The sequence below is a fragment of the Geotrypetes seraphini genome, chromosome 9, assembly GCF_902459505.1.
Source record: "Geotrypetes seraphini chromosome 9, aGeoSer1.1, whole genome shotgun sequence".
Classification (NCBI taxonomy): domain Eukaryota; kingdom Metazoa; phylum Chordata; class Amphibia; order Gymnophiona; family Dermophiidae; genus Geotrypetes; species Geotrypetes seraphini.
The window spans coordinates 165,214,061-165,240,786 of NC_047092.1; the positions used below are offsets into that span (position 1 = coordinate 165,214,061).

General features: G+C 46.1%; 1 protein-coding gene across 2 annotated transcripts in view; it reads left to right on the forward strand.

Annotated features, from left to right (window-relative positions):
• The first annotated feature begins 4,995 nt into the window (after positions 1-4,995).
• Positions 4,996-26,726, forward strand: part of NMD3 (NMD3 ribosome export adaptor) — a 61,140-nt gene continuing 39,409 nt past the window's right edge. The window contains exons 1-6 of one of the 2 annotated variants that reach the window (XM_033959723.1): positions 4,996-5,246; positions 9,924-9,984; positions 11,625-11,759; positions 16,155-16,251; positions 18,658-18,738; positions 19,655-19,783. In XM_033959723.1, coding sequence (XP_033815614.1) covers positions 9,941-9,984; positions 11,625-11,759; positions 16,155-16,251; positions 18,658-18,738; positions 19,655-19,783 — 486 coding nt within the window. In that variant the 5' untranslated portion in view covers positions 4,996-5,246; positions 9,924-9,940. Of the gene's footprint in view, positions 5,247-5,335; positions 5,474-9,923; positions 9,985-11,624; positions 11,760-16,154; positions 16,252-18,657; positions 18,739-19,654; positions 19,784-26,726 lie in introns of those variants that run through there. The other variant, XM_033959724.1, reaches the window with a different exon arrangement.

Sequence of the window (26,726 nt, forward strand, 5' to 3'; positions counted from 1 at the left end):
GAATGTGGTGAAAGCAGTTAGTTTAGCAGAGTTTTAAAAAGGTTTGGATAAAAGTCCATAAGCCATTATTAAGATGGGCTTGGGAAAATCTACTGCTTATTCCTAGGATAAACAGCATCAAATTTGTTTTACTCTTTGGGATCTTACCATATACTTGTGACCTGGGTTGGCTGGACACAGGATACTGAACTTGGTCTGTCTCAGTATGGCAACTCTTATGTTCTAGAAAATAAAATTATTTTTTTTTCTACATTTGTCGTCTGGCCGTTTTATTTTTCTAATGGTGTTGGTTTCTGCTTTCCTCTGTCTTAACTATCTTGCCAGCGTCTCCATGTCTATTTAATACTTCTTTTCTCTACATGTCCTAGAAATGGCAAGGATGAACTATCCCAAAGAATGAGATTTACCATGCCGAGAACTGAGACTGAAGGCCAAAGAATGAGATTTTTCACACAGTACATCCAGAGGATACATCTAGAATGAAGTACACCGGAGGGGAGGGGGGTGGAATGGTGCCAGTGCCCCCCCGTGAAGACAGCACCTGGCACGGTTTACCCCCTGCCTTCCTTACTAAGCCACTTTATGTAATGTAGTATGAATTCAAGGCAACATTGGCCTCTGGAAGAATACAAAGTTTGCAAATTCAGGCTAAAAGCCCACTTTTTCAAGATTGCTTTTAACTCATAAGAACATAAAAATAGCCTTATTGGCTCAGACCAATGGTCCATCCAGCCCAGTATCCCGTCTTTACAAAGGTCAATCCAAGTCACAAGTACCAGGCAAAACCCCAAATATCAGCAGCATTCCATGCTACTGTCCCATGTGCAAAGGGTACAAAGGGTGCAAAGGCGAGCCACGAAGCTAGTTAAAGGTATCGAGAATTTGAGCTACAAAGAACGCCTCGGAAAACTGGGATTGTTCACCCTCGAGAAGAGAAGACTGCGAGGAGACATGATAGAGACTTTTAAAATACTAAAAGGATTTGACAAAATAGAGCAAGAAACATCGTTATTCACATTGTCAAATGTGACTCGGACAAGAGGTCATGGACTGAAACTGAGGGGCGCCAGGCCCAGGACAAATATTAGGAAGTTCTGTTTCACACAACGAGTGGTGGACCCTTGGAACGCTCTCCCTGAGGAGGTCGTGATGGAGACCAGCATTCTGGGATTCAAGAGTAAGTTGGATGCTCACCTTCTTGCAAATCACATTGGGGGATACGAGTAAACAAGGTTTCTCAGCAGGGAACACCTGGCTTGGCCTCCGCGGGTGCGGGTCGCCGGACTGGATGGACCTAGAGTCTGATCCGGCGAAGCCATTTCTTATGTCCTTATGTCTCAACAGCATACTATAGGCTTTTCCTCCAGGAATTTGTCCAAACCTTTTTTAAAACCAGCTATATTAACTGCTCTTATCACATCCTCTGGCAACGTGTTCCAGAGCTTAACTATTCTCTGAGTGAAAAAATATTTCCTTCTATTGATTTTAAAAGTATTACTTTGTAACTTCATCGAGTGTCCCCTAGTCTGTAAATCTTGATGCAGTTAAAACTAGATCCACTTGTACCCGTTCTACACTACTCAGGATTTTGGAGACTTCAATCATATCTCCCTTTAGCTGTCCCTTTTCCAAGCTGATGAGCCCTAATCTTTTTAGTCTTTCCTCATACGAGAGAAGTTCCATCCCCTTTTTTTTGAGATAAGGAGACCAGAACTGAACGCAATAATCAAGGTGAGGTCGCACCATTGAGCGATACAGAGGCATTACAACATTCTTAGTCTTGTTAACCATCCCTTTTCTAATAATTCCTAGCATCCTGTTTGCGTTCTTGGCTGCTGCCGCACATTGGGCGGAAGGCTTAAGTGTATTGTCTACGATGACATCCAGATCCTTTTCTTGAGCACTGACAATCAAGATGGTCCCTAGCATCCGATAACTATGATTTGGATTATTCTTCCCAATGTGCATCACTTTATATTTGTTCACATTAAATTTCATCTGCCATTTGGACGCCCAGTCTTCCAATTTCCTAAGGTCTTCCTGCAGTTTTTCACAGTCTGCATACGTTTTATCAACTTTGATCAGTTTAGTGTCATCTGCAAATTTAATCACCTCGCTTGTAGTTTCAATTTCTAGATCATTTATAAGTAAGTTAAATAGCACCAGACTCAGCACAGAGACCTGAGGCACACCATTATTTACCCTCCAACACTGAGAAAAATGGCCTTTCACCCCTACCCTCTGTTTTTTGTCCAATAACCAGTTCTTAATCCACAATTGAACATTGCCTCCTATCCCATGAGGCTTTAATTTTCTCAGAAACCTCTCATGAGGAACTTTGTCAAAAACCTTCTGGAAATCTATATTAGAGAATGACACGGGGACAAATTTGTCCCCATCCCTGCAGGAACTCAATATCCCTGTTCCGTCTCTGGAGGTTATGTCACTGCCCCTGTCCCATTCCTGTAAGTTCTGCCTTAACTGCACAAATCTTGGACACTAATGATTTTAAAATGTTTGAGGCTTGTGCAGATGAGTTCAGAGCTTGCAGGAATGGGGCAAGGACGGGGGAAAATTTGTCCACGTGTCATTCTCTAATCTAGATACACTACATCAACTGATTTGCCTTTATCCACATGTTTATTCACACCTTCAAAGAAGTAAAGCAAATTCGTGAGGCAAGATCTCCCTTGGCTGATCCCATGCCGATTCTATCTCATTAAATCATGTTTGTCTACATGTTCCACAATTTTATTTTTTATAATTATTTCCACTATTTTGCCCAGCACTGAGGCAGGATTACAGATCTGTAATTTTCCGAATTTCCCCTGGAACCCTTTTTAAAAATTGGTGTAACATTGGCCACCCTCTAATCTTCAGGTACTACAGACGATTTTAATGAGATGTTACAGATCACCAACAGCAGGTCCGCAATTTCATGTTTGAGTTATTTCAGTACTCTGGAATGTATACCATCTGGTCCAGGTGATTTATCACTCTTTAACTTGTCAATTTGGCTTAGTACGTCTTCTAGGTTCACTGAGATTTTTTTTAATTCTTCTGCCTCATCACCCTTGAAAACCATTTCCAGTTCAGGTAGATCTCTTACATCTTCTTCTGTAAAGACCAAAGCAAATAATTCATTCTAATCTAATCTAATCCTTAGGTTTGTCATCATCATTGATTCCACATTGTCCTTCAATGACCACCTCCAATCCTTGGTAAAAAAAATGCTTTTTCAGCCTTCACATACTGAGGAAAGTTAGATCCTGCTTCCATCAAAAACATTTTACCCTCCTTGTCCAATCCATCATTCTCTCCAGATTGGACTATTGCAACTCTATCTACTTAAGCCTAACTAAGAAAAACCTCCACAGACTCCAACGGATTCAGAAGGCCAAGCTCATCTTCGCTAAAAGTAAATTTGACCATGTCTCCCCGCTCCTGGCCAAGCTCCACTGGCTTCCGATAATTGCCAGGGTCCACTATAAATGCGCCTGTTTAACTTTCAAAATCCTATATGGTATCCTCCCTCCCTTTATCCCTCTTTCTTGGAATTCCTCAGGATGTCGTCTGCATAAGTGTAAATTGTTTCAAGGGGGGATAGGTGGAGGAGTTTTAGGGAGGACATATAGATGTTGAAAAGGATAGGGGATAGTGGAGAGCCTTGCAGGACTCCACAATTCGGTTTCCAGGGGGAGGATGAGGTGCCATTCATGTTAACAATGTATGAACGAGAGTGGAGGAATTTAGAGAACCAACCTAGGACTATGGAGTTGATACTTATCTCAGAGAGTTGGTAAACAAGAATATCATGGTGAACAACGTCGAAAGCAGCGGAAAGGTCAAATTGTAGGAGGACGGCGAACTTGTTTCGAGAGTGAAGTTGTTGAACCCTTGAAATCAGGGAAGACAGTAGGGATTCGGTGCTGAAGTTAGGACGAAAGCCATATTGATAGGGTCTCTCTGCTATGGCTTTTTCCTCCTTGAGTGCACCTTTTACTCCATGACCATCCAAAGGTCCCACGGATTCCCTCACAGGTTTTCTGCTTTTGATGTACCTAAAAAAATTTGTTACTCCTAACCCCTACTCGCTTGAAAAGCATCCATGCCTGAAAAACTGGATCATATAATGGTCCTTCACGCCCAGGTTCCTGTTTCCAGTGGCCAATCCACATCACAAGTACCAGGCAAAACCCCAAATAGTAGCAACATTCTATGTCAGTGGTCCCCAACTCTGTCCCGGAGGACCACCAGGCCAATCAGGTTTTCAGGCTATCCCTAATGAATATGCATGAGAGATATTTGCATATAATGGAAGTGACAGCCATGCAAATCTGCTTCATGCATATTCATTAGGGCTAGCCTGAAAATCCGATTGGTCTGGTGGTCCTCCAGGACAGGGTTGAGGACCACTGTTCTATGCTACTGTATATAATGTAATGTAATGAGTCAGGAAACAGATTTTAATGGTTAGAAGATCCGGGGGAAATCCAGAGGATCCAGTAAATCCGTTATTTACAAGTTTATGCATTGCAGACCGCTCAATTAGAGCAGTACTTGACGACATAAAACTGTGTTTTTCTTATTTAAGCACAGCTTGACAGTGCGCGTCACTTCAGAAAAGATAGGAGTTCAAATAACTTCGGCTGCCTTTCTCTTTTTTCCCCCCCTGTGCAATGCAGCCAGTAAGAGACCGAACCGAGACTGAAATCCGCCCCTCTGCAGAAGATAGAGTTAGGCTCCTACCAAGAGCTGGCGCCCTGCCGCAAACTGGAACAAAAGGTTGGTTCTTCGCCAAAGAGGGGCGGGGACACATTTAAGAGAAACACCACTGACAGCCCCGCTAAAGAGGTGTGGGGACACATTTAAGAGAAACACCACTGACAGCCCTGCTAAAGAGGGGCGGGGACACGTTTAAGAGAAACACCACTGACAGCCCCGCTAAAGAGGGGTGGGGACACGTTTAAGAGAAACACCGCTGACAGGAAGAGGTTGAAAAAAAAAAAAAAAAAGCAGCAGCAGCAGCAAAAAATAAAAAAAACACCCCGGTGTGAGAGGCAGCCACGTGCGAGGTGGATTTGCAGCGCAGAGGAAATGTGATCTCGCAGCTGCAGGAGGAATAAAAAAAACAAACAACAAAAAAAGAAAGAAGAAGAAAGGACCTGCACCCGTGTTCCGACGATATCGGGGGCAAGAGGTGATACAAGCGGTGGCGCCCCAAGTTCCCAAATCTCGGACGCGTGGTAAGCTTAACTGAGAAGGACAGCCCGGCCTTTGGTCCTAGGCAAGGCCCCCACCCGGAAGCGCACAGCTGACCAATAGCCAGAGCTGACACGTGGGTACCGCAGCGAGGCTTCGCTCTTTTTCACCGGGCCGGAAACGGGGGCCGTGCTTTTTTCACTTCTTTAAAGCCCGGTAGTTTTCCGTCCCTTCTGGCTTTCTGCGTCGTATAAACAACTTTCCTGACGCGGTAAGTCGGGCTCTGTCTCTGGCAGTATTCAAATCCGTGCTAAAAGCCCACTTTTTCGAGGCTGCTTTTAAGTCCTAACACTTGTAAAGCACCCATATCTGTTTGTCATTCCCTCTGTGATTTCTTGCCTTTGAAGCATGTATTGATTCACCCTTTTTGTCTGTCACAATTAGATTGTAAGCTCTTTGGAGCAACTGGGACAGTTCTATTCCCATGTTACGACTTTTTGGCTTTGACCTTTATCAGTAGATACAGCATGTCTTCTTTGCTGCTAGTGATGTGCTTTGTATCATCTGCATAGCTGGGGTTGTTTATATTTTGGCCACCAACTTTGAAACCAACAGGGTCTTCCAAATTTGCTTTTCTGAAGATGGCTTCACTATACAGGTTGAACAGATAAGGTGACAAGATGCATCCTGCCTGAAGCCATGTTTTATTGGAAACCGATCAGTGTTGCTGTATTCAGTTCTCACTGCAGCTTCTTGATTTTCATATAGTCTCTCTTATCTGCTGAGTTATGTGTTTGGGTATTCCCATTTGTACTAGAGTTCTCCATAGTTTATTGTGATCCACACAGTCTAAAGCTTTGCTGTAGTTGTTGAAGCAAAGGTAAATTGGTATTCTTTGCTCTTCTCCAATATCCACCTAACATCTAATATAATAAAACGCTAGGCCGCGCATGCGCACTCCTATCGCTTGGGTCCGTTTTCTGTGAGCTGTAGGGCACCGCAGATAGGAGTGCGCATGCGCGCGAAGCTCGCTCTCTCCCTTCCCCTGAGGTGGATGTCGGCTGCGGCGGCTGTCGGCGGGCCGAGGCGGTTGCTGGCCGCCCGAAGCTCTCTCTCTCTCTCTTCCTTCCCCCCCAGGCGGATGTTGACTGCGGCGGCCCGAGTTGGATGTCGGCCGCGGCGGCTGCTGGCCGCGGCGGTGGCTACAGGCCGCGGCAGCCAAACCCGGAAACCATTACATCTTGCGTAGGAATTTATGGACAGCAAATCCAGAAAAGAAGTTTAAGCGTGAATGCTGCAAGCTCACTCAGCAGGCTGTCACTGGATGAGCACCATTAGGCATCACTTCCGCCCCTTACAATCCTTTGCAGTATTAATTGGTGAACTTCTAGGGTCTGGTGGGTAATGCAATAAAAACATACAATTGACTCAGTTCTTCTTTTCATTCTATAATCACTTTAAATGGGCCTCTTTCTGCAACATGCAGAATCTAATTAATACCAGAAAATGCTATGCAACCAGGAAAAAAAAAATTTGGTTGTCATGCACATTTGACTTTTTATTATGTTCTTATGTTTATTATGTTATTAAGTTTATTTTATAGAGATTTAATTTTCTTTATGCATGCTGAGGAACAAGAGTCCTTAGTGAAAGGCAATTAAGATATTTGCTGGTGACTTAAGATACAAGCCGCCTCTTAGAGATAATAGTTCAATATGGAAATTTATAGTGACAGGGGGAGGTAAAATAAAGGGAGAAGGGCTTCTGCTGGATAAGGTGACCAGTGATGGGGTGGTGGAGGACACAGGGGAGGTAAAAGGAAGGGAGAATGGACAGGGGGAGCAGGCAAGGGGTGGTAGTGAACAGCCAAGGAAAAAAAAAAAAGAGAGAAATACAGAAAGCGGCTAAGGAGAGAGAAAAAAAAATAAAGACAAACACACACACATATATTCTAGCACCCGTTAATGTAATGGGCTATAAGACTAGTTGGCAATAATGTCTCTTGTTTCTTGACCTTTTCTAAAATCAGCCTGAACTTTAGATAGTTCTTACTCAATGTATGATTGGAGCCTTTGTTTTATTATTTATTGCAATATTTTGCTGGCGTGTGTAATTAATGCATTGTTCTGTAGTTGTTACAGTCTTCGGCATCACCTTTCTTCGGTATAGGTATGAACAGTGATCTTCAATCTGTTGGCTGTGTATTTTCCTTTTAAATCTGTTGACACAGGCAAGTGAGGGCCATGAGTCTAAGCCATCGATTACCAGGTGACTTGTTTTTCGATAAAGCTTTAATCGATTCTATGACTAATTCTTTTAAAATATCTGGTTCTTTTTTGGCTTCAGTTTCTAGTTCAATTTCCCCAATGTTATCCTCATTGCCTTGTTTGTATAAATTTTACATATACAGTAGTAGGGTGCTTGATTTCCCCCTCCCTCAACCCTTCTAATAATTGTGCGGATGTATGGGAACAACCACAGTAAAAGTGGTCACTCTTCTATGTGTAAATCTGAAAGCTACGTGGAAGGCGGTTTGTGCTTTTTTTCTTGCGGGATCGAGTAAAGCCTAAAACTGGACTAATTGTAATCGGTGTTGAATACAAATAAAGGGTAACAAGTAAATTAGACGGTATATTCTGGTCACACAAGATTGTGAGTGTCCTTTCCCAGTGCTGTTACCCTATGAACTTTGCTCTTTCTGTTGTCAAATTGTGAAGCCTTATAGTGGTTACTTTAATACATTTAAATATATGAAAAAGGGTTAATAAGGTGTAAACATGCATTTAATTTGTCTTTGTTAGACTGAGATGCTTTTATGTATATTACGGTTTGTTTACTAGGGTGTAAGTTTATTTGGACAGTTTTAGATCTTTGTTATCTACAAAAATGGTGCATAAATAGATTACTGGATTAGTTCTGTAATTAGCTTCCCAGCACTATTCCTTCATGGGGTCAGTGAAGAGACCCTGCAGTTTTCTTGCTTAAACCATATCCAATGACTCCCACTCCTGTGTCTGTAATTGCCATTTGGGGATTTCAGCAGATCCTGTTAAGTTCTGATGATAAGGAGCTTGTTTTGAGTGTTCAGTCATTTAATTTAAAATTTATATACCACCTTTAAACAAAGCGGTTTCCATAAAAATAAACGTACATAATTGTTCAGTACAAAACAGAATTACATTTTTTAAATTAAAACTAAATTACAGTATTATAAAAATACATTTTCTTTTAAAAAAAAAAAAACCCTCCTCCCCCAAAACCCAAACATTTGCACCCACCAAACAAACAATGCCCAGGCAATTAATAACAAAGGGACTTAAGAATTCACATATTGACTCAAGCACAGAGTAAAGACGAAAGTTACATCTGTCAGGAAATATTCCTCATTCTTTTGCCGTGATCTGACTATTGGCCTTTTCCAGTATCGCTCCTTTAAGATTCGTGACATCAGGCCATATGATTGCAGGTTGATGTGTTCCCACTTGAAGACATAATTAAAAAAAAACACAAAAAAACATAGGATGTATTATGGTGTTAGAATAGGGGTGTTAGAATAGGGGCTCCTTTTACAAAGGTGCGCTAGCATTTTTAGCGCATGCACTGGATTAGCACACGCTACCCAAAAAACTACCGCCTGCTCAAGAGGAGGCGGTACCGGCTAGCACGCCTTTGTAAAAGGAGCCCTAAGTGCAGCTTTAAAGTCATCCTCAGGTCATTGACAGATTAATAGAAAATGGTTCTCGAAAGCCTGTTAATTCAATTAAGTTAATACTTGGAAGTATAGAAACTTAAAACACCTTTTCTGGCAATGTATTACAGCATTTGTATAAATATCACTTTTAACTGGATTGCATGACTTGAACAGAACATGCTCTGAAGACTTTCTGGGAGGCTAATTTATAGTCCATTCTGACTTTGTACGGATTTGGATTTTGAATGGTGGTTTAAATATTTTAGCTCCTTCTTGGTCAAGTTATGCCCATCTTTTCATTTCATCACTTGAAATGAACAATTTGACTGGGACATGATTTGTTGGTATCTGAGTTTAATTTTGAAGACAGAAAGGAAGTGAAGTTGGGGGGGGGCAGACCAGGGGAAGCACCAACAGGAGAGGGGCTACACTTAAAAAGTAAGAGAGACTTTTTTGTCGCTTCCCTCCCTGTACGCTTACTAGAAGTAAGGGATTGAAGCAAAACACCCTGATACTTTGGAGGCCAAAGAGAAATTGAGTAACTGAGCTGTTCCCCCAGAAATTAAGCCTTGGATATAAAATGTCCTTGAGGTGTGAGCATATAGCACTTAGTAGGTGCTAGAAAGAAAAAAACAAAACATTTGAAATGTAACTAGTGATATATTAGGTGTGTTTGTTTCTTTGTTTTTTTAACTTTCTTTTTATTTATTTATTTATTTATTTAATAAATCATTACAAGTTATAACACTCGTTCAAGCAATTCATTGTCCACTTCCTAAGGTGTGTTTGTTTTAATTTTCTGGGTGGTCTCTATAAAATGTTATTACAGAGCAGACTAAGGAAGATTTAAGTGAACGAGTATTCAAAAATTTGCCTAGGATGGGGGTTCTTAAATCCCGTTGATTTTCCTGGAGCCAAGTTATTTTTTGTTTTAAATTCTTGTTGGATTATGGCAGGAGTTCTCGGGATAGGCAGTCAGGTTTTTACATTATGTGTTTACTGACATTCATGTTTTATTTTTTTCCTGTAGATCCTGTTGTAAAAAGTATGGAATATATGAAAGAATCTGCCACTAATAGCCAAGGGAACATGTAAGTGATTTTCTTTCTTTCTGTTAAGCTTACTATAAGATGGAAAAGTGGCGGAATTCTGGCAAATTGATATTTATCTAAATAAAATTTCATGTAATCTTCCTCCTCCTCCCCATAAATTGGTATGTAAGGTCTCGTCCTGAGAAAGCTACCATAATATCTACCTGAGAGGTGACTACATTCAGATTTCTGTGTGAAGCTTCTTGAAATCTTGGTTGCTTGGGTATGCATGTATTTAAAAATTTATATTCCGCCTAAAAAGCATAGGCGGTTTATAATCAACATACAAAATAAATAATTAAAAACAATGTTCAATAAAAGCTGTCCTGCCGTCTACCCTACTGACCGTTCTTATTTCACTCCCATAAATGCATCAACAAATAACTGTTCCTTCCTTTTACGAACGCGTAGCACAGGTTTTAGCACCAGCAGCGGTGGTAACTGCTCCAACACTCATAAGAATTCTATGAGCGTCGGAGCAGTTACCGTATTTTCACGCATATAACGCGCGCGTTATACACGGTTTTTACAAACCGTGCATAACCTTGCGCATTATACGCGTGAGCACGTTTTACAAACTTTTTTTACATAGTTCCCCCCCCCCGACGTCCGTTTCACCCCCCCCCCCGCAGGACCGCTCGCACCCCCACCCCGAAGGGCCGCTCGCACGCACCCGCACCCCCACCCTGAAGGACCGCTCGCACCCCCACAGCCTCCCGACCCCCCCCCCCCCCGCTCATCATGTAGAAGCTCCTACCGGTGTTTTGCGGCTTCCTCTTGGCGGTCCCGGCCCTTCTGTGAGCCCTGCGTCTGCGCTGCTTCGTCTTCCGGCGGTCCCGCCCTTTCTCTGATGTCAGAGAAAGGGCAGGACCGCCGGAAGACGAAGCAGCGCAGACGCAGGGCTCACAGAAGGGCCGGGACCGCCAAGAGGAAGCAGCAGGACACCGGTAGGAGCTTCTACATGATGAGCGGGGGTGGGGTCGAGAGGCTGTGGGGGTGCGAGCGGTCCTTCAGGGTGGGGGTGCGGGTGCATGCGAGCGGTCCTTCAGGGTGGGGGTGCGTGTGCGTGCGAACGGTCCTGCGGGGGGGTGAATCGGACGTCGGGGGGGGGCATCAGGCTTTCAGGGTGGGGACAGGACTTCAAGGGGGAGAGGAGAGTCGGGGCGGGGGAAAGGAGAGTCGGGGTGGCCAGAGGAGAGTCGGGCGGCGACGGGAGAGTCGGGGCAGCATGCGCGGTATACGGGTGTGCGCGGTATATAAAATTTTTTTTTACATATATGTGGGTTTCCCACGCGCTATACCCGTGTGCGCGTTTTACACGGGTGCGCGTTATCTATGTGAAAATACGGTACTGCTGCTGCTGCCGAAGCTGTAACCCGCTATACGCGTTTGTAAAAGGAGGGTGTGTGTCTTCAAAAGTTTTTTAAAGGTAGCTCTAAATCTACCTAGCAATCCATTCCAAAATTTCCCCCCCTGCTTCAAATGTAAATAATTAAGAATGAAATTGTATTGACAATGGCATGGGGATATTACTACTAGGTTTCTGTGTGAGAAATCTGCTTCCAGTTTACAATCTGCTGCTGGTTTGTTTTTCTGACTGAATATTTGTCATGTCTTTTTTTTTCCCCCCTTCGTGCCAGTCTCTGTTGCCAATGTGGGATCCCGATCCCTCCAAATCCTGCAAATATGTGTGTGGCATGTTTACGAACGCAAGTAGATATCAGTGAAGGGATTCCCAAACAAGTATCGATCCACTTCTGCAAACAGTGTGAAAGGTATGGTGTGGGGTGAGGGTGCTGGGATTCTGTCACTAGTACAATGTATAGACTGGCAACACCTGAATGAATATGTCCTATAAGAGCTGGGAAAAGGTTGCATCTATTTTCAATATGAAAGTCAGAAAAGGCTCAGTCGTGAATATAGAGAGCATGGCCCATGAAAAGGTCAGATTTCTCTACAGGCATTTTTAGGCAGAGCGTTGCAGTCTCCTGGGGTGCATGCCACTCCTCTATGGAAATTTGGACTTTTTAACTTTTGCTAAATTAGGCCTTATGTGGAAAGGGAGATTTTAGAAGGCAAGAGTCTTAGATCAGTGCTGTCGAATTTTATCCTAACTCAGCAGAAAGTAATTTTTTTTATAATACTGTCTAGACCAGGGATGTCCAACCTCAGCCCTTGCCAGTTTGGGTTTTCAGGATTTCCCAAATGTATGAGATCTATTTAAGTACAATGAAAGTAGTGCATGCAAATAGATACGCTTATTCATTGGAGAAATCCTGAAAACCCGACTGGATTGTGGCCCTCAAGAACTGACGTTGGACAACCCTAGTCTAGACCAGGGGTAGGCAATTCCGGTCCTCGAGAGCCACAGGCAGGTCAGGTTTTCAGGATATCCACAATAAATATGCATAAGATAGATTTGCATCTCAAAGAGGCAGTGCATGCAAATCCATCTCATACATATTCATTGTGGATATCCTGAAAACCTGACCTGACTATGGCTCTCGAGGACCGGAATTGCCTACCCCTGGTCTAGACCAGTCTTTCTCAACTCGGTCCTGGAGTATCCCCTTGCCAGTCAGGTTTTCAGGATATCCACAATGAATATGCATGAAAGAAATTTGCATATAATGGAGTCTGGATGTGTATGCAAATCAAGTTTATGCATATTCATTGTGGATATGCTGAAAACCTGACTGCAAGGGGGTACTCCAGGACCGAGTTGAGAAACACTGGTTTAGACTAACAAGGAACTGAGGTGTGTGTATGTATATGTGTGTATACATATACACATATGCACACGTACCCCCTTGCCAGTCAGGTTTTCAGCATATCCACAATGAATATGCATAAACTTGATTTGCATACGCATCCAGCCTCCATTATATGCAGAGGGTCGGAGTAAAGGGACAATACTCTGACTGGCGGGGAGTCACGAGCGGTGTACCACAGGGATCGGTGCTGGGGCCGTTACTCTTCAACATATTTATCAATGACCTGGAAAAAGAGGCAAAGTGCGAGGTTATAAAATTTGCAGACGATACCAAACTGTGCGGCAGAGTTAGGTCTAGGGAGGAGTGTGAAGACCTGCAAAGGGACCTGGACAAGCTGGAAGACTGGGCAAACAAATGGCAAATGCGCTTTAACGTGGAAAAATGCAAGGTCATGCATATAGGTAAAAAGAACCCGTTGTTCAAATACAAATTGGGGGGGGGGCATTATTGGGAGACAGCAGTCTTGAGAGAGACTTGGGTGTGCTGGTAGATGCATCACTGAAGCCATCTGCACAGTGCGCAGCAGCCTCGAAAAAAGCCAACAGGATGCTGGGCATCATAAAGAGGGGCATAACAACCAGGACGCGGGAAGTCATCATGCCATTGTATAGAGCTATGGTGCGTCCACATCTGGAATACTGCGTTCAATATTGGTCGCCGTACCTCAAGAAGGACATGGCAGTGCTTGAGAGAGTCCAAAGGAGAGCAACGAAACTGGTAAGAGGGCTGGAACACTGCCCATACGCCGAGAGGTTGGATAGGCTGGGGCTATTCTCTCTGGAAAAAAGGAGGCTCAGGGGAGATATGATAGAGACCTTCAAGATCATGAGGGGCATAGAGAGGGTGGATAGGGACAGATTCTTCAGACTGAAGGGGACAACAAGTACGAGGGGGCATTCGGAGAAACTGAAGGGAGATAGGTTCAAAACAAATGCAAGGAAGTTTTTTTTCATCCAAAGGGTCGTGGACACTTGGAATGCGCTACCGGAGGAAGTGATCAGGCAGAGTACGGTACAGGGATTCAAACAGGGATTGGACGGATTCCTGAGGGATAAAGGGATCGTGGGATACTGAGAGAGGTGCTGGGATGTAACACAGGTATAGAAACCCAACCAGGTAGTGCATGTGCAAGACCGGAGGGTTAGGACTTCGATGGGAAGATAAAACTCAATGGGAAACCAAGGTGGCAAGGGGGCCCCTTCTGGTGTCTCAGACAGGCCGTGACCTGTTCGGGCCGCCGCGGGAGCGGACTGCTGGGCAAGATGGACCTGTGGTCTGACCCAGCGGAGGCACTGCTTATGTTCTTATGTTCTTATGCTATGTTGACGGCTACCATGTGCTGGGTAGTGGGAATTACTGGAAACCCATTATATAGGCCTTGTGCCTTTGTTCTGAACTTCAAGCTCCTCCATTGAATATCTTAGGCTGACCTCCTGATTCTGCCCCTGTCCCTTATTGGTACATCACTGGCTTGTGCCCCTTTATAAAGTAAGTCCAGGGAAATTTTGGACACACAAGGCAGTTGTGTGCTGGAAAGAATAGGTGCATGAGTGTGCATACTTGACAAAATATGCACATCGGTGCTGGTCCCAGTTCTCATCCCCCACTGAGAGCTGCTGAGAGAGAAAATCAATCCCAAGATAAATAGTGTTAGGGTCTGGCTCTGCCCCCTCCTGTTGGCAGCGATTCTCACATGCTGCCTGTGGCTGACCGGGAAACTTCCTCTGTGCCACGCACTAACACCTCTCCTGCGGCAGAGGGGAGGTTTCCCATTCAGCTGCAGGCAGTATGTGACAGTCATTGCAAGTGTCCCCTTCACAAGGAGGAGAGGGAGAGACAGGACTGTGAAGCCCAGGATGGCTTTTATATGGCTGGGCAGGGTCCCCTTGGAGGTTGGTCCTGGCCCCCTGCCCCTCCTCTCTGTGGCCCTCTCTTGTCTGTTTTCAAGTCTAGGGACTACCTGCACTTAACAGAAGAGGGGCTTAACAGTGTGGAGCAAATTCTGTAAAGGACGTCTAAAAGTTAGGTGTCAAAGACTATCAATCTGTTAGGGGGTAGATGGGAAACGGAATTACAGATCACTTTGGGACATTGGGATGTTGCCCAAACTCTCTGGGCGACACCAGGGGTGACCCCGTGCACTTGGTCGCGGGAAACGTATTATAGGGTGACTACGAGCTTATTATACTCGCACACAGCTATATTACAGTGGAGGTCTCCTTATACCAGTATGTCACAAGTGTGGACAGGGGGAGCACACCTAGGAACATGCATTCTGGTCCTGCCCTATAATACAGCGCTTCTGGAGCCATATAGTTTCTTACATGTCCGGCTTGATTGGGAGAGTACTGCAGAGTACAACTGCCAAGATGGCTCTGGATTTGCCTGAGGATTATGGCCATTTGCCCCGGGGCCACTTGACTTTATGTAGGAAAATGAGCCTGTTGGCCCGTAAATGTATTCTTCAATGTTGGACGGTCCAAGACCCTCCGGCGTTCTGTCATTGGTAGAACCAGTTGCATCAGTTGGCTACCTGGGAGGTAAGGGATGCCGGGGAAGGCACGGAAGCAGAAGCTTTTATTCCTGATCATCTGGGAACCCTATTTGCAGTCCTTGCACCCAAAGGGCCGTAGTGCTATATTAAGGTGGTTGTCTTAATCTGGGCAGTTTGTAGTTGACGGCGTGGAGAGTACTTTGGGGAGGGTGGGGTTAGTTATGGGGGGGTTGGGTTCCATTGGCAGTTGGTTTTGGGTCTGTGCTTTTGGGTGGGGGAGGGGGGTGTACAGTTTTGTACGTTTATACTATGATTACAATTTCTTGGTTTGAGTGGGGGGAGGAATGATGGATGGACAGCTGGTATTGTGACATCATAATGCCTCATTCCACCAATGCCTAAGAGCTAGCCTCATCAGTGATGTCACAAGGGCTTGATTGTCCTGTACTTGGCTCACTTTTCCTACACTCTGATTTCTAGAATGTTGCGGTGGTTAAAGCTATAGCCTCAGCACCCTGAAGTGGGTTCAAACCCACACTGCTCCTTGTGACCCTGGGCAAGTCACTTAATCCCCCCATTACCCCAGGTACATTAGATAGATTTCGAGCCCACCAGGACAGACAGGGAAAAATGCTTGAGTACCTGAATAAATTAATTTAAACCGTTCTGAGGTCCTTTGGGAGAACGGTATAGAAAATTGAACGAATGAATGAATAAATAAACAAACGTCTTTTTCGATTATTATCAAAGAGGAGTCCTCTTTACACCAAAAATTAGAAGGTTTAGTATGCAATATATATATATTTTTTCATGTACTTTCTGGATTTCATGGCCGATTGGTTCTGCTGGTGTTCTATGAAGAAACCCAATAAGTTGTTTTATATTTCCCTCCTGTTTCCTAGGTACCTTCAGCCTCCGGGAGCTTGGGTGCAATGTGCCTTAGAATCCAGAGAACTTCTCACTTTGTGTCTCAAAAAAATTAAAGCTTCATTGAGTAAGGTTAGTCTTTGCACTCCAGCCATTTGTGCGGTAGCATGGTAGAACTTTTCAGCAACTAGCAATAATTAAATAATCAGATCTGATGCAGGGTGGTATGTATTGGTGTCCAGGAGCTACGACATAGGGGAAATCTGGGGTAGCCAAATGGCAGATTTAACTCAAGAAGTGGCATTGTTGAGGAACATATGTTCTGATAAGCTTTAAAGCAGGGGTGTCCAACCTGCAGCCCCGCAGTATTTTGTGTGGCCCCGGTCGAGGGTGATGCAGTGTTTTCCTCTGCTGCCCTCGGGTGTTTACCATCTTACCGGCTCCCTCCTCTGTCTTGCCGCAGCATTTGCGCAGCCCCAGAAACATTTTTTTTCCCGCCAATGTGGCCCAACGAAGCCAAAAGGTTGGACACCCCTGCTTTAAAGTATGTTACAGAAGCCACACATATTGTCATGGTTTGCATATTTTTTGTATAGGAGTACTGACACCTACCTATGTGAAGTATAACCTACTTTACATTTCATACTCACCGTTTCTCAAATGACCCCGTGGATTATAAAATATATTCCATGTGCAACAGGAAATATTTATCTGAAAAATAGTGGTCTGTAGCAGTAGTTCTCAAACATCTTTGGGGACTGTCAGCCAGTTCAATTTTCAGGATATCTCTAATGGTTATGCATGAGGCAGATTTGCATAACTGTCAAATACATTATGTGGCATTCTCTCATGCATATTCATTAGGGATATCCTGAAAATTGAACTGGCTGATGGTCCCCCTGAATAGGTTTGAGAGCCCCAGGTCTATAGTGTCAGCTGAGAAAAAAACAGGTGCAATATATATCTTTCCCTCCTTTCTTCACTCCCTTAGGTGCTCCATTTTCAGTCAGTTGCTGGGAGGTGTAGTGACTATTCTTTTTATTTATTTTTAAAATTTATAAACAGCTTAAATCTAAGTGGTGTACATATCAAACATACATAATTATAAAAACAAACAGCATAATATCAAGTAGTTACAGAGATACAGGAGTATTTATAATTGGTGGCAACATTTCAGTAAAATACTATCACAGATTTAAATAATTCCTCCTCAACCTTTCTCTGCCCTTAAGATTGGAAACCACCTAAGCCGGAGAATCAAATCCCACTAGGTTTATATTCGGGTCACCACCTCTACCCCCCCTTCCAAAATTATTGCAGGCCGCCGCCAGGCTCTGCATTCTGCCGCCCTCCCCGTAATGGCTCCTGTGAATTCTCGTGATTGTCCTATACTTGGCCTGCATAAGAACAGAAGATTTGCCATAGAGAGCAATATGGGGACAGTTGTCCCCATCCCCATGGTTAACCACGAGAAACCATCCCCATGTCATTCTTTAAGGAGCCAGGGAAAGAATCAACATAAGAACATAAGAATTGCCGCTGCTGGGTCAGATCAGTGGTCCGTCTTGCCCAGCAGTCCGCTCCCGTGGCGACCCTTAGGTCAAAGACCAGTGCCCTAATTGAGTCTAGCCTTACCTGCGTCCATTCTGGTTCAGCAGGAACTTGTCTAACTTTGTCTTGAATCCCTGGAGGGTGTTTTCCCCTTCAACAGACTCCGGAAGAGCATTCCAGTTTTCTACCACTCTCTGGGTGAAGAAGAACTTCCTTATGTTTGTACGGCATCTATCCCCTTTTAGCTTTAGAGAGTGCCCTCTTGTTCTCCCTACCTTGGAGAGGGTGAACAATCTGTCTTTATCTGCTAAATCTGTTCCCTTCAGTATTTTGAATGTTTCGATCATGTCCCCTCTCAGTCTCTTTTCAAGGGAGAAGAAGCCCAATTTCTCCAATCTCTCACTGTACGGCAACTCCTTCAGCCTCTTAACCATTTTAGTCGCTCAGAGTATGAAAGGGCACAGCCACTGACCCTCAAGCCTTGCATTGAAGAATGTTGGTGTAGGACTGAGGTTGAGACAGACACTAAAGAATGACACGAGATGGTTTCCCACAGTTATCTGCGGTGTCAGGGACTGGGATAAATTCTATCCCCGTGTCATTTTCTAAGCCATTTGAAGCAGCAAAGTCCCTCGGGAGCTGCCTAACCCATGATTTCATGCAGTACTTGGATTCTGTCAAAATAATTTCCTGCAGTGTGAATGTAATTGTTTTGGAATGGCTAAAGCCCCTTGTTGGTTCAGAAGATTCTCGGCCCTTGATGGATGGGGTTGTGCCTTTCCATTCTCTTTTGCTGGAGAGCCCTAGAATGGGGGTCTGCAGGAAGTGATGAGTTGTTGGGTACATGATCCCCTTTATCATTGCTTGTAGTTTTTGCTGTGAGGGAATTACATTTACAGGGCTTGAATACCTGAATGGGTCAGTGTGATAGAATGAGGGTGTAGTGTTTTTTTGTGTTTTTTTTTTAATTCTCTTTTTTGCTCACAGGTTCGGCTCATAGATGCAGGATTTATTTGGACAGAACCTCATTCCAAGAGACTTAAAGTAAAATTAACTATACAAAAAGAGGTGAGTAACTAGTACCCTTCTGTGTGTCCAAAGCTGAAGAAACCCAACGTTAGTTCTTCTGATCTGGAGCTTGCAGGCACTTAGATTTCCATAGAGCATCTTGGTTCCCTCCTCCACTCTCTCCTTCATAATTTTGGAGGTTATGGTAGTTGAATGATTGCTTTTATGGATAATGATTCATCAGTCCCTGATATTATTAATATAATTCTGTAATGTAACATCTGTAGTAAAATACATATTATTATCTAATCAAAAATTTTAAAATTTATTTAAAGTTTAAAATCCCAATAGGATATCTTTTGCTTATTAAGTCTTATTGTACTAGCAGCGAAAAAGTTTCACCTGGTTCGGATGCATGCTTCCTCTTATTCTGTGGAATAAATTGCCAGATGAGTTGGAAAGTCATGCAATATTGTGTTAGTTTGAGGCATTAATTAAAACTTGGTTGTTTTAAATATTGCAGCTGCTGTTGTGTAGATGACGGGGGATTTGTTTTTATTGTATTTGTATTTTAATTTTATGTTGTACTCAACACTGTTCAACGTTTAGTTGAAAATTGTATACTTTGTATAAAATTTGTATAAAATTATTGCATTATTTGTATAAAATTAATTAAAGGTAGCAGTTGAGCCATGGAAGTAGTGCAGACTTAAACCAATAATTAAACGTGAAGGTTATACTGGAGGGAACAGTTGAATATTTTAGGTCAGATCCCCACTCATGGAGCGATATAAGTGGGACTGTTACTTTTGTGGCGATACGGTTATTGAGAGATTAGCAAGATACGCAATGTTGGTACTTTAAATCAGGATCTGTTCAATTTTTCAGGTTCCAGAATCTTTTCTTGGGAGGCCTGCTAATGAAATGGTTGTCGGATAGTTTTAACACTTACTGTATTTCTTTTGTTCATAATTAGGTCATGAATGGAGCAATTCTTCAGCAAGTTTTTGTTGTGGATTATGTGGTCCAGTCTCAGATGTGTGATGCTTGTCACAGGGTGGAGGCCAAAGATTTCTGGAAAGCTGTGGTTCAGATTCGGCAGAGGGTAAGAGCAATTGGGAATTCATCAGAGCCATCTTTTCTTCTCTCAAAGGGATGGCCTGAAATTCTCCTGTAATATCTGGGAATAAATGAGGGTAGACAGCCACCTGACATCATCTGAATTACAGTAGTACCTTGGATTACGAGTATAATCCGTTCCAGGAGCATGCTCGTAATCCAAAATGCTCGTTTATCAAAGCGAGTTTCCCCATAGGAAATAATGGAAACTCGCTTTGATGCGTTCCCCACCCCCCCCGAGAACCGGCATTGCTCCCCTCGAAGGCACCCCCCCCTGCGATCAGGCACCCCCCCACCGACATGATCCGACCCCCCCCACCGACACGATCCGACATCCCCCCCCGACACAATTGGGCACCCCCCCGCAGCTTCTTACCCTCATCTGGGCACTCTTGAAGATCGGCCTCCTCGTCTGCTGGGCCTTGAGCATCTGAGCATGCTCAAGGTCCAGCAGACGAGGAGGCCGATCTTCAAGAGTGCCCAGATGAGGGTAAGAAACGGCGGGGGGGAGGGTGCCCAATTGTGTTGGGGGGGGTCGGATCATGTCGGGGGGGGGGTGCCCAATCGTGTCGGGGGGGGTCGGATCGTGGTGGGGGGGTGCCCAATCATGTTGGAGGGGGTCGGATCGTGGCGGGGGGGTGCCGGTTTGAGGCAGGGGGGGTACCGGATCGCAAGGGGGGTGCCGGATTACGGGGGGGGGGGGGGGTGCTCGTAAATCGAGCCATGCTCGGTTTCTGAGGCACCGATTTTGCAAATGTTTTGCTCGTCTTGCAAAACACTCACAAACCGGTGCACTCGTAAACCGAGGTACCACTGTATATTCTTTTTTTCTGTGTCTAGGGCTGTACTGAATGTTCGTATTCAATTTGATTTGGCCCCAAATAGTGCCCCAATTACATTACTGATATGCAGCTGATTCAGTGATTCAGATTTGAATAACTCGGGGCTCTACTGTGTTAATCTTACTGAAATAAACACTTTATCTTTGATTTCACATTGCATCTTTTATTATTTATGTTAAAGCTTAATGCCCATTATTCATATTTAGCTCACACCAGTCCTCCAGATACACACCCCTTTTAGCTCAGAAAATCGGATTGGTTATCGGCACTTGGACGACCTATCTTTTAGGTCGATCAAATGCTGACTTGGGCGGGTTTTTAGATGTGTTTAAGTTTTGATTATGAGCCCCACAGTGTTTTCAGAAATCTACAACTGCTCTTTTTATTCTTGTTGGTAAAAAACAAAAAAATACATAATAATAATAACTTTATTTTCTATACCCCCAACACCGAAAAAGTTCTAGGCGCTTTACAGATAAGAAGAACTGGACAATCGGTGATAAAATACAAGAAATAACAATCACAGATACAGTTACATAGTCCCCCGCCCCCTTTTATGAAGCTGTGTTAGGCTTTTTTTATCCCAGGACAAGCAGGCAGCATATTTTTAACACATGGGTGACGTCACCGACGGAGCCCTCGGTACGGACCTTTTTAACTAGAAGTTTCTAGTTGGCCGCACCGCGCGTGCGCCTTCCCGCCCGACGGAGGAGTGCGTGGTCCCCAGTTTCTTCGTTTCCGCGGAGCGAAGAAGACGCGTGTGCTTTTTCAACGGCCGTTGAAACCACTTTTTTGCCTTCCCGCTCGCGCTTTTTTCCTTATTTTTTCTCTCTTTACCTTCGGGTTTATTTTTCTTTGATTTGCAAAAAAAAAAAAAAAACTTTGCTTTTTCCCTTTTTTCTTTCGTTTTTGCCCCGGCGGGGCCTGTTGCCAGTATACAGGCCTCGGGCTTCGATTTTGCGGAGGCTATCTTCCCCTTCATGCCCCCGCAGGTCGGTTTTAAGAAGTGCCAGCGGTGTGCACGCCCGATCTCCATAACTGACCCACACAATTGGTGTTTGCAGTGTCTGGGTCCGGAGCATCGGGCGGACTCCTGCACCCGCTGTGCCACTCTTCAAAAGAGAACTCTTAAAAACCGAAGGATTCAACAAACTCTTCTCTTCGGCACCGAGTCGGCGATGGACTCCTCACCTTCAACGGCGGTACCTCAAAAATCGGCACCGTCGACCTCGACACCGACCGACCCCACATCGGCGTCGCTGGCGCCAGGTAAGCCGGCTAAGAAGCCTTCCTCTTCCCTCGAGCGCCCTCCAGCTACGGTGGCGACACCGTCCCTACCGGCATCGCACCGGTCCCGCAAACGCTCCGCCCCGATCTCGGTGAGTGCCTCGTCATCGGCCTCCTCATCGCCGGGGCGTGGAGCGGCATCCAAGGAACCGAAGAAAAAGAAAGCGGTTCCGATGCCACCCCTAGATGACCGTATCTCGGCCATCTTAAAGGCTCAACTCCAGGAGCAGTTGAAGAAACAACTTGAACAACTGTTGCCCACTATCCTGGCACCGCTCCTTCCGGTACCAGACCGGCCCGAGCCCCGTACCGAGCCCCCCGTGTCCACCCCTTCGGTACCGGTGAACACCTCCATGCCGATCCTTTCGGCCCAACAACTTCATGGCGATCCGGTGGTTCATTCTCAGGCCACATTGGATCCTCCTCGGCACCAGGCGGTACGGCATTCTTCTCGGGACCGAGATCGACGCCGGTCGTCCTCCCCTGGTACCGTTTCGGTGCGCTCTGGAAAGTCTTTGTCCAAGACTCGCCATACCGCGCCCTCCACCCCGGTGTCTCGACATGCACCAGAGGTCAGAGACCCTGACTTATGGGAGGAAACTCCTCTCGGTACCGAGGAGGATCCCTCCTCATCTGATGAGGAACCATCGGCACCCGATGCCACCTCTAAACCAGAGCAGTCCTCATTTTCTAAATTTCTGAGAGAAATGTCTGCTGCCCTGTCCCTTCCCCTAGAATCTGACTCAAAAAAGTCTCAAGCCTTTCTAGAGGCTTTAGACTTTGAGCAACCTCCTAAGGAGTTCCTCAAGCTTCCCGTACATGACATCCTACGGGAAACGTTCTACAAAAACTTGGAGAATCCCCTCACGGTACCGGGAGCCCCCCGTAAACTGGACAACCTTTACCGTGTCATCCCTATTCCTGGATTCGACAAATCTCAATTGCCCCATGAGTCCCTTCTGGTGGAATCCACCTTAAAAAAGACCCAGGGCTCCAGTGTCTATGCCTCTACCCCTCCTGGCAGAGAAGGTAAGACCATGGACAAGTTTGGCAAGAGGCTTTACCAGAATGCCATGCTTGCCAACAGGGCAAACAACTATTCCTTCCATTTTTCTTGCTATCTGAAACACTTGGTCCAACAACTGTCTGCCCTCCAGAAGTACCTTCCTGAGCGCAAGGTCCCACTATTCCAACAACACATCTCTGGCCTTCTCCAAATGCGCAAATATATGGTCCGCTCAATATACGACTCCTTCGAGCTCACCTCTCGGGCCTCTGCCATGGCCGTAGCCATGCGTCGCTTAGCCTGGCTCAGAGTCTCCGACCTGGACATCAACCACCAGGATCGTTTGGCCAACGCCCCCTGTCTCGGGGACGAACTCTTTGGAGAGTCACTGGATTCCACCACCCAGAAACTCTCGGCCCATGAGACCAGGTGGGACACCCTGATCAAGCCGAAAAAGAAGGCTCCGCCTGCCCGACCCTATCGGCCTCAATCATCTTACCAGCGGAGGTTCTCAGCCAGGCTACTCAATCCGCCTCCCCAACAATCTCGGCGACCCCGCCATCAGCAGCACCATGCCCAGGCTCGATCTCAGGCCACTCAACCCTCTAAGCCTCCTCAGCCTGCTAAACAATCTCAGCCCTTTTGACTCTTCTCTCCAGGGCATAGCCAGTCATCCACCCTCGCTGCCTCTTCCACAGCCTATCGGGGGTCGTCTCACCATTTTCTCCAGCCGTTGGGAAGTCATCACGTCGGACCAGTGGGTCCTCAACATCATCCGCCACGGCTACTCTCTCAACTTCCAGACTCTTCCACCAGACAACCTTCCCGTAGAGTCTGCTTCACAATCATCTCAAACCCCCCTCCTCCTGAGGGAGGTTCAATCCCTCCTCCTTCTCAATGCCATCGAAGAAGTACCTCCAGATCAAAGGGGTCAGGGATTCTACTCCCGCTACTTCCTGGTTCCCAAAAAGACGGGAGACCTCCGTCCCATTCTCGATCTCAGGGACCTCAACAAGTGTCTGGTCAAGGAAAAGTTCAGAATGCTCTCCCTTGCCACACTTTACCCTCTTCTTTCTCAACACGACTGGCTATGTTCCCTGGACCTCAAAGAGGCCTACACTCACATCTCCATCAATCAGAACTCTCGCCGCTACCTGCGGTTCCAGGTGCTACACCACCACTATCAGTACAAAGTGCTACCGTTTGGCCTCGCTTCCTCCCCCAGAGTCTTCACCAAGTGCCTTATAGTGGTGGCGGCCTTCCTCAGGTCTCACAACCTCCAGGTGTTCCCCTACTTGGACGATTGGTTGGTGAAAGCACCTTCATCTCAACTCGTGCTACAAGCTACTCATCACACCATCTCTCTCCTCCACCTCCTGGGGTTCGAGATCAACTACCCCAAGTCGCATCTGCTTCCCACCCAGCGACTTCAATTCATTGGAGCAGTTCTGGACACCACGCTGATGAGGGCCTTTCTCCCCTCCGATCGCCAGCGGACCCTGCTCCATCTCTGCCGTCAGGTACTCATGCATCCCTCCATTCCTGCCCGACAGATGATGGTCCTCCTGGGTCACATGGCCTCGACGGTGCATGTCCTTCCTCTGGCACGTCTCCACCTTCGTACACCTCAGTGGACTCTCGCCAACCAATGGTCACAGACGACAGATCTTCTTTCTCATCCCATCTCTGTGACATCATCTCTTCAGCAATCTCTCCAATGGTGGTTGAACTCCTCAAATCTTTCCAGGGGTCTACTTTTTCATCTGCCCCCCCACTCTATGATCATCACCACCGATGCGTCCCCCTACGCGTGGGGAGCTCACCTAGGAGATCTACGCACCCAGGGTCTTTGGACCCCACAGGAGCGTCGTCATCACATAAATTTCCTGGAACTCAGAGCCATGTTCTACGCCCTCAAGGCTTTCCAACATCTTCTCTGTCCTCAAGTCCTCCTCCTGTGCACAGACAATCAAGTCGCCATGTACTACATAAACAAGCAAGGCGGCACCGGATCTCGCCCCCTTTGTTTGGAGGCTCTGCGCATCTGGACCTGGGCCACGGACCGCAATCTCTTTCTCAGGGCGGTCTATATCCAGGGCGAACAGAACTCTCTGGCTGACAATCTCAGCCGCATCCTTCAACCTCACGAGTGGACGTTGGACCCTCCGACTCTGCTCTCCATCTTTGCTCGATGGGGCACTCCGCAGGTGGACCTCTTTGCAGCACCTCACAACCATCAGCTGCCCCAATTCTGTTCCAGACTCTTCTCTCCTCACCGTCTGGCTCCGGATGCATTCCTGCTCGACTGGAGGGATCGGTTCCTGTATGCCTTCCCTCCACTTCCTCTGATGTTGCGGACCTTGTCCAAACTCCGCAAGGACAACGCCACCATGATTCTTATCGCACCTCGGTGGCCTCGCCAACACTGGTTCTCACTCCTGCTCCAACTCAGCTCCAGGGAACCCATTCTCCTTCCTGTGTTTCCTACTCTACTTACGCAGCAACATCAGTCTCTACTGCATCCCAATCTGTCTTCGCTCCACCTGACAGCTTGGTTTCTCTCGGGCTGACCTCTCCAGAGAACCTATCTCAGCCGGTCCGCCTCATCTTGGATGCCTCCAGGAAGCCGGCCACCCTTCAATGTTACCATCAGAAATGGACCAGATTCTCCTCGTGGTGTCTCCGGCATCATCAGGAACCCACCTCCTTAGCGGTGGAAACTGTATTGGAATATTTGCTCTCGCTGTCCAATGCTGGCCTCAAAACTACCTCCATCAGAGTCCACCTCAGTGCCATCACTGCGTTTCATGAGCCTATTCTCGGAAAACCCCTCACGGCTCATCCTCTGGTTTCCAGATTTATGAGAGGCCTCTTCAATATCAAACCGCCTCTCAAGCCTCCTCCTGTCGTCTGGGACCTGAATGTGGTACTCTCAGCTCTCATGAAACCTCCATTCGAGCCTCTTGCCACAACTTCACTTAGACTCCTTACCTGGAAGGTGCTTTTCCTGATTGCCATCACCTCTGCCAGGAGGGTTAGCGAACTGCATGCACTGGTTGCCGACCCACCGTTCACTGTTTTTCACCATGACAAGGTTGTTCTGCGTACCCACCCTAAATTCCTTCCCAAGGTGATCTCGGCTTTTCACCTCAACCAGTCCATTGTGTTGCCCGTCTTCTTCCCTAAGCCTCACTCGCATCCTGGGGAGCAGGCGTTGCACACGCTGGATTGTAAGCGTGCCCTTGCTTACTACCTTGATCGTACCAGAGCTCACCGAACATCCCCTCAGCTATTTTTATCTTTCGATCCCAACCGTTTGGGTCGTCCTGTCTCCAAACGGACACTTTCAAATTGGCTTGCTGCCTGTATTGCATTCTGCTATGCTCGGGCCGGTCTCTCACTGGAAGGAACTGTCACGGCCCACAGAGTCCGAGCTATGGCTGCTTCTGTAGCTTTCCTCCGTTCCACGCCCATCGAGGAAATCTGCAAGGCGGCCACTTGGTCCTCAGTTCACACGTTCACTACTCACTACTGTCTGGATGCGTTCTCCAGACGGGATGGACACTTCGGCCAATCTGTGTTACAAAATTTATTTTCCTAATGGCCAACCATCCCACCTCCCTCTTTGTTAGCTTGGAGGTCACCCATGTGTTAAGAATATGCTGCCTGCTTGTCCTGGGATAAAGCACAGTTACTTACCGTAACAGGTGTTATCCAGGGACAGCAGGCAGATATTCTTACGTCCCACCCACCTCCCCGGGTTGGCTTCTTAGCTGGCTTATCCTAACTGGGGA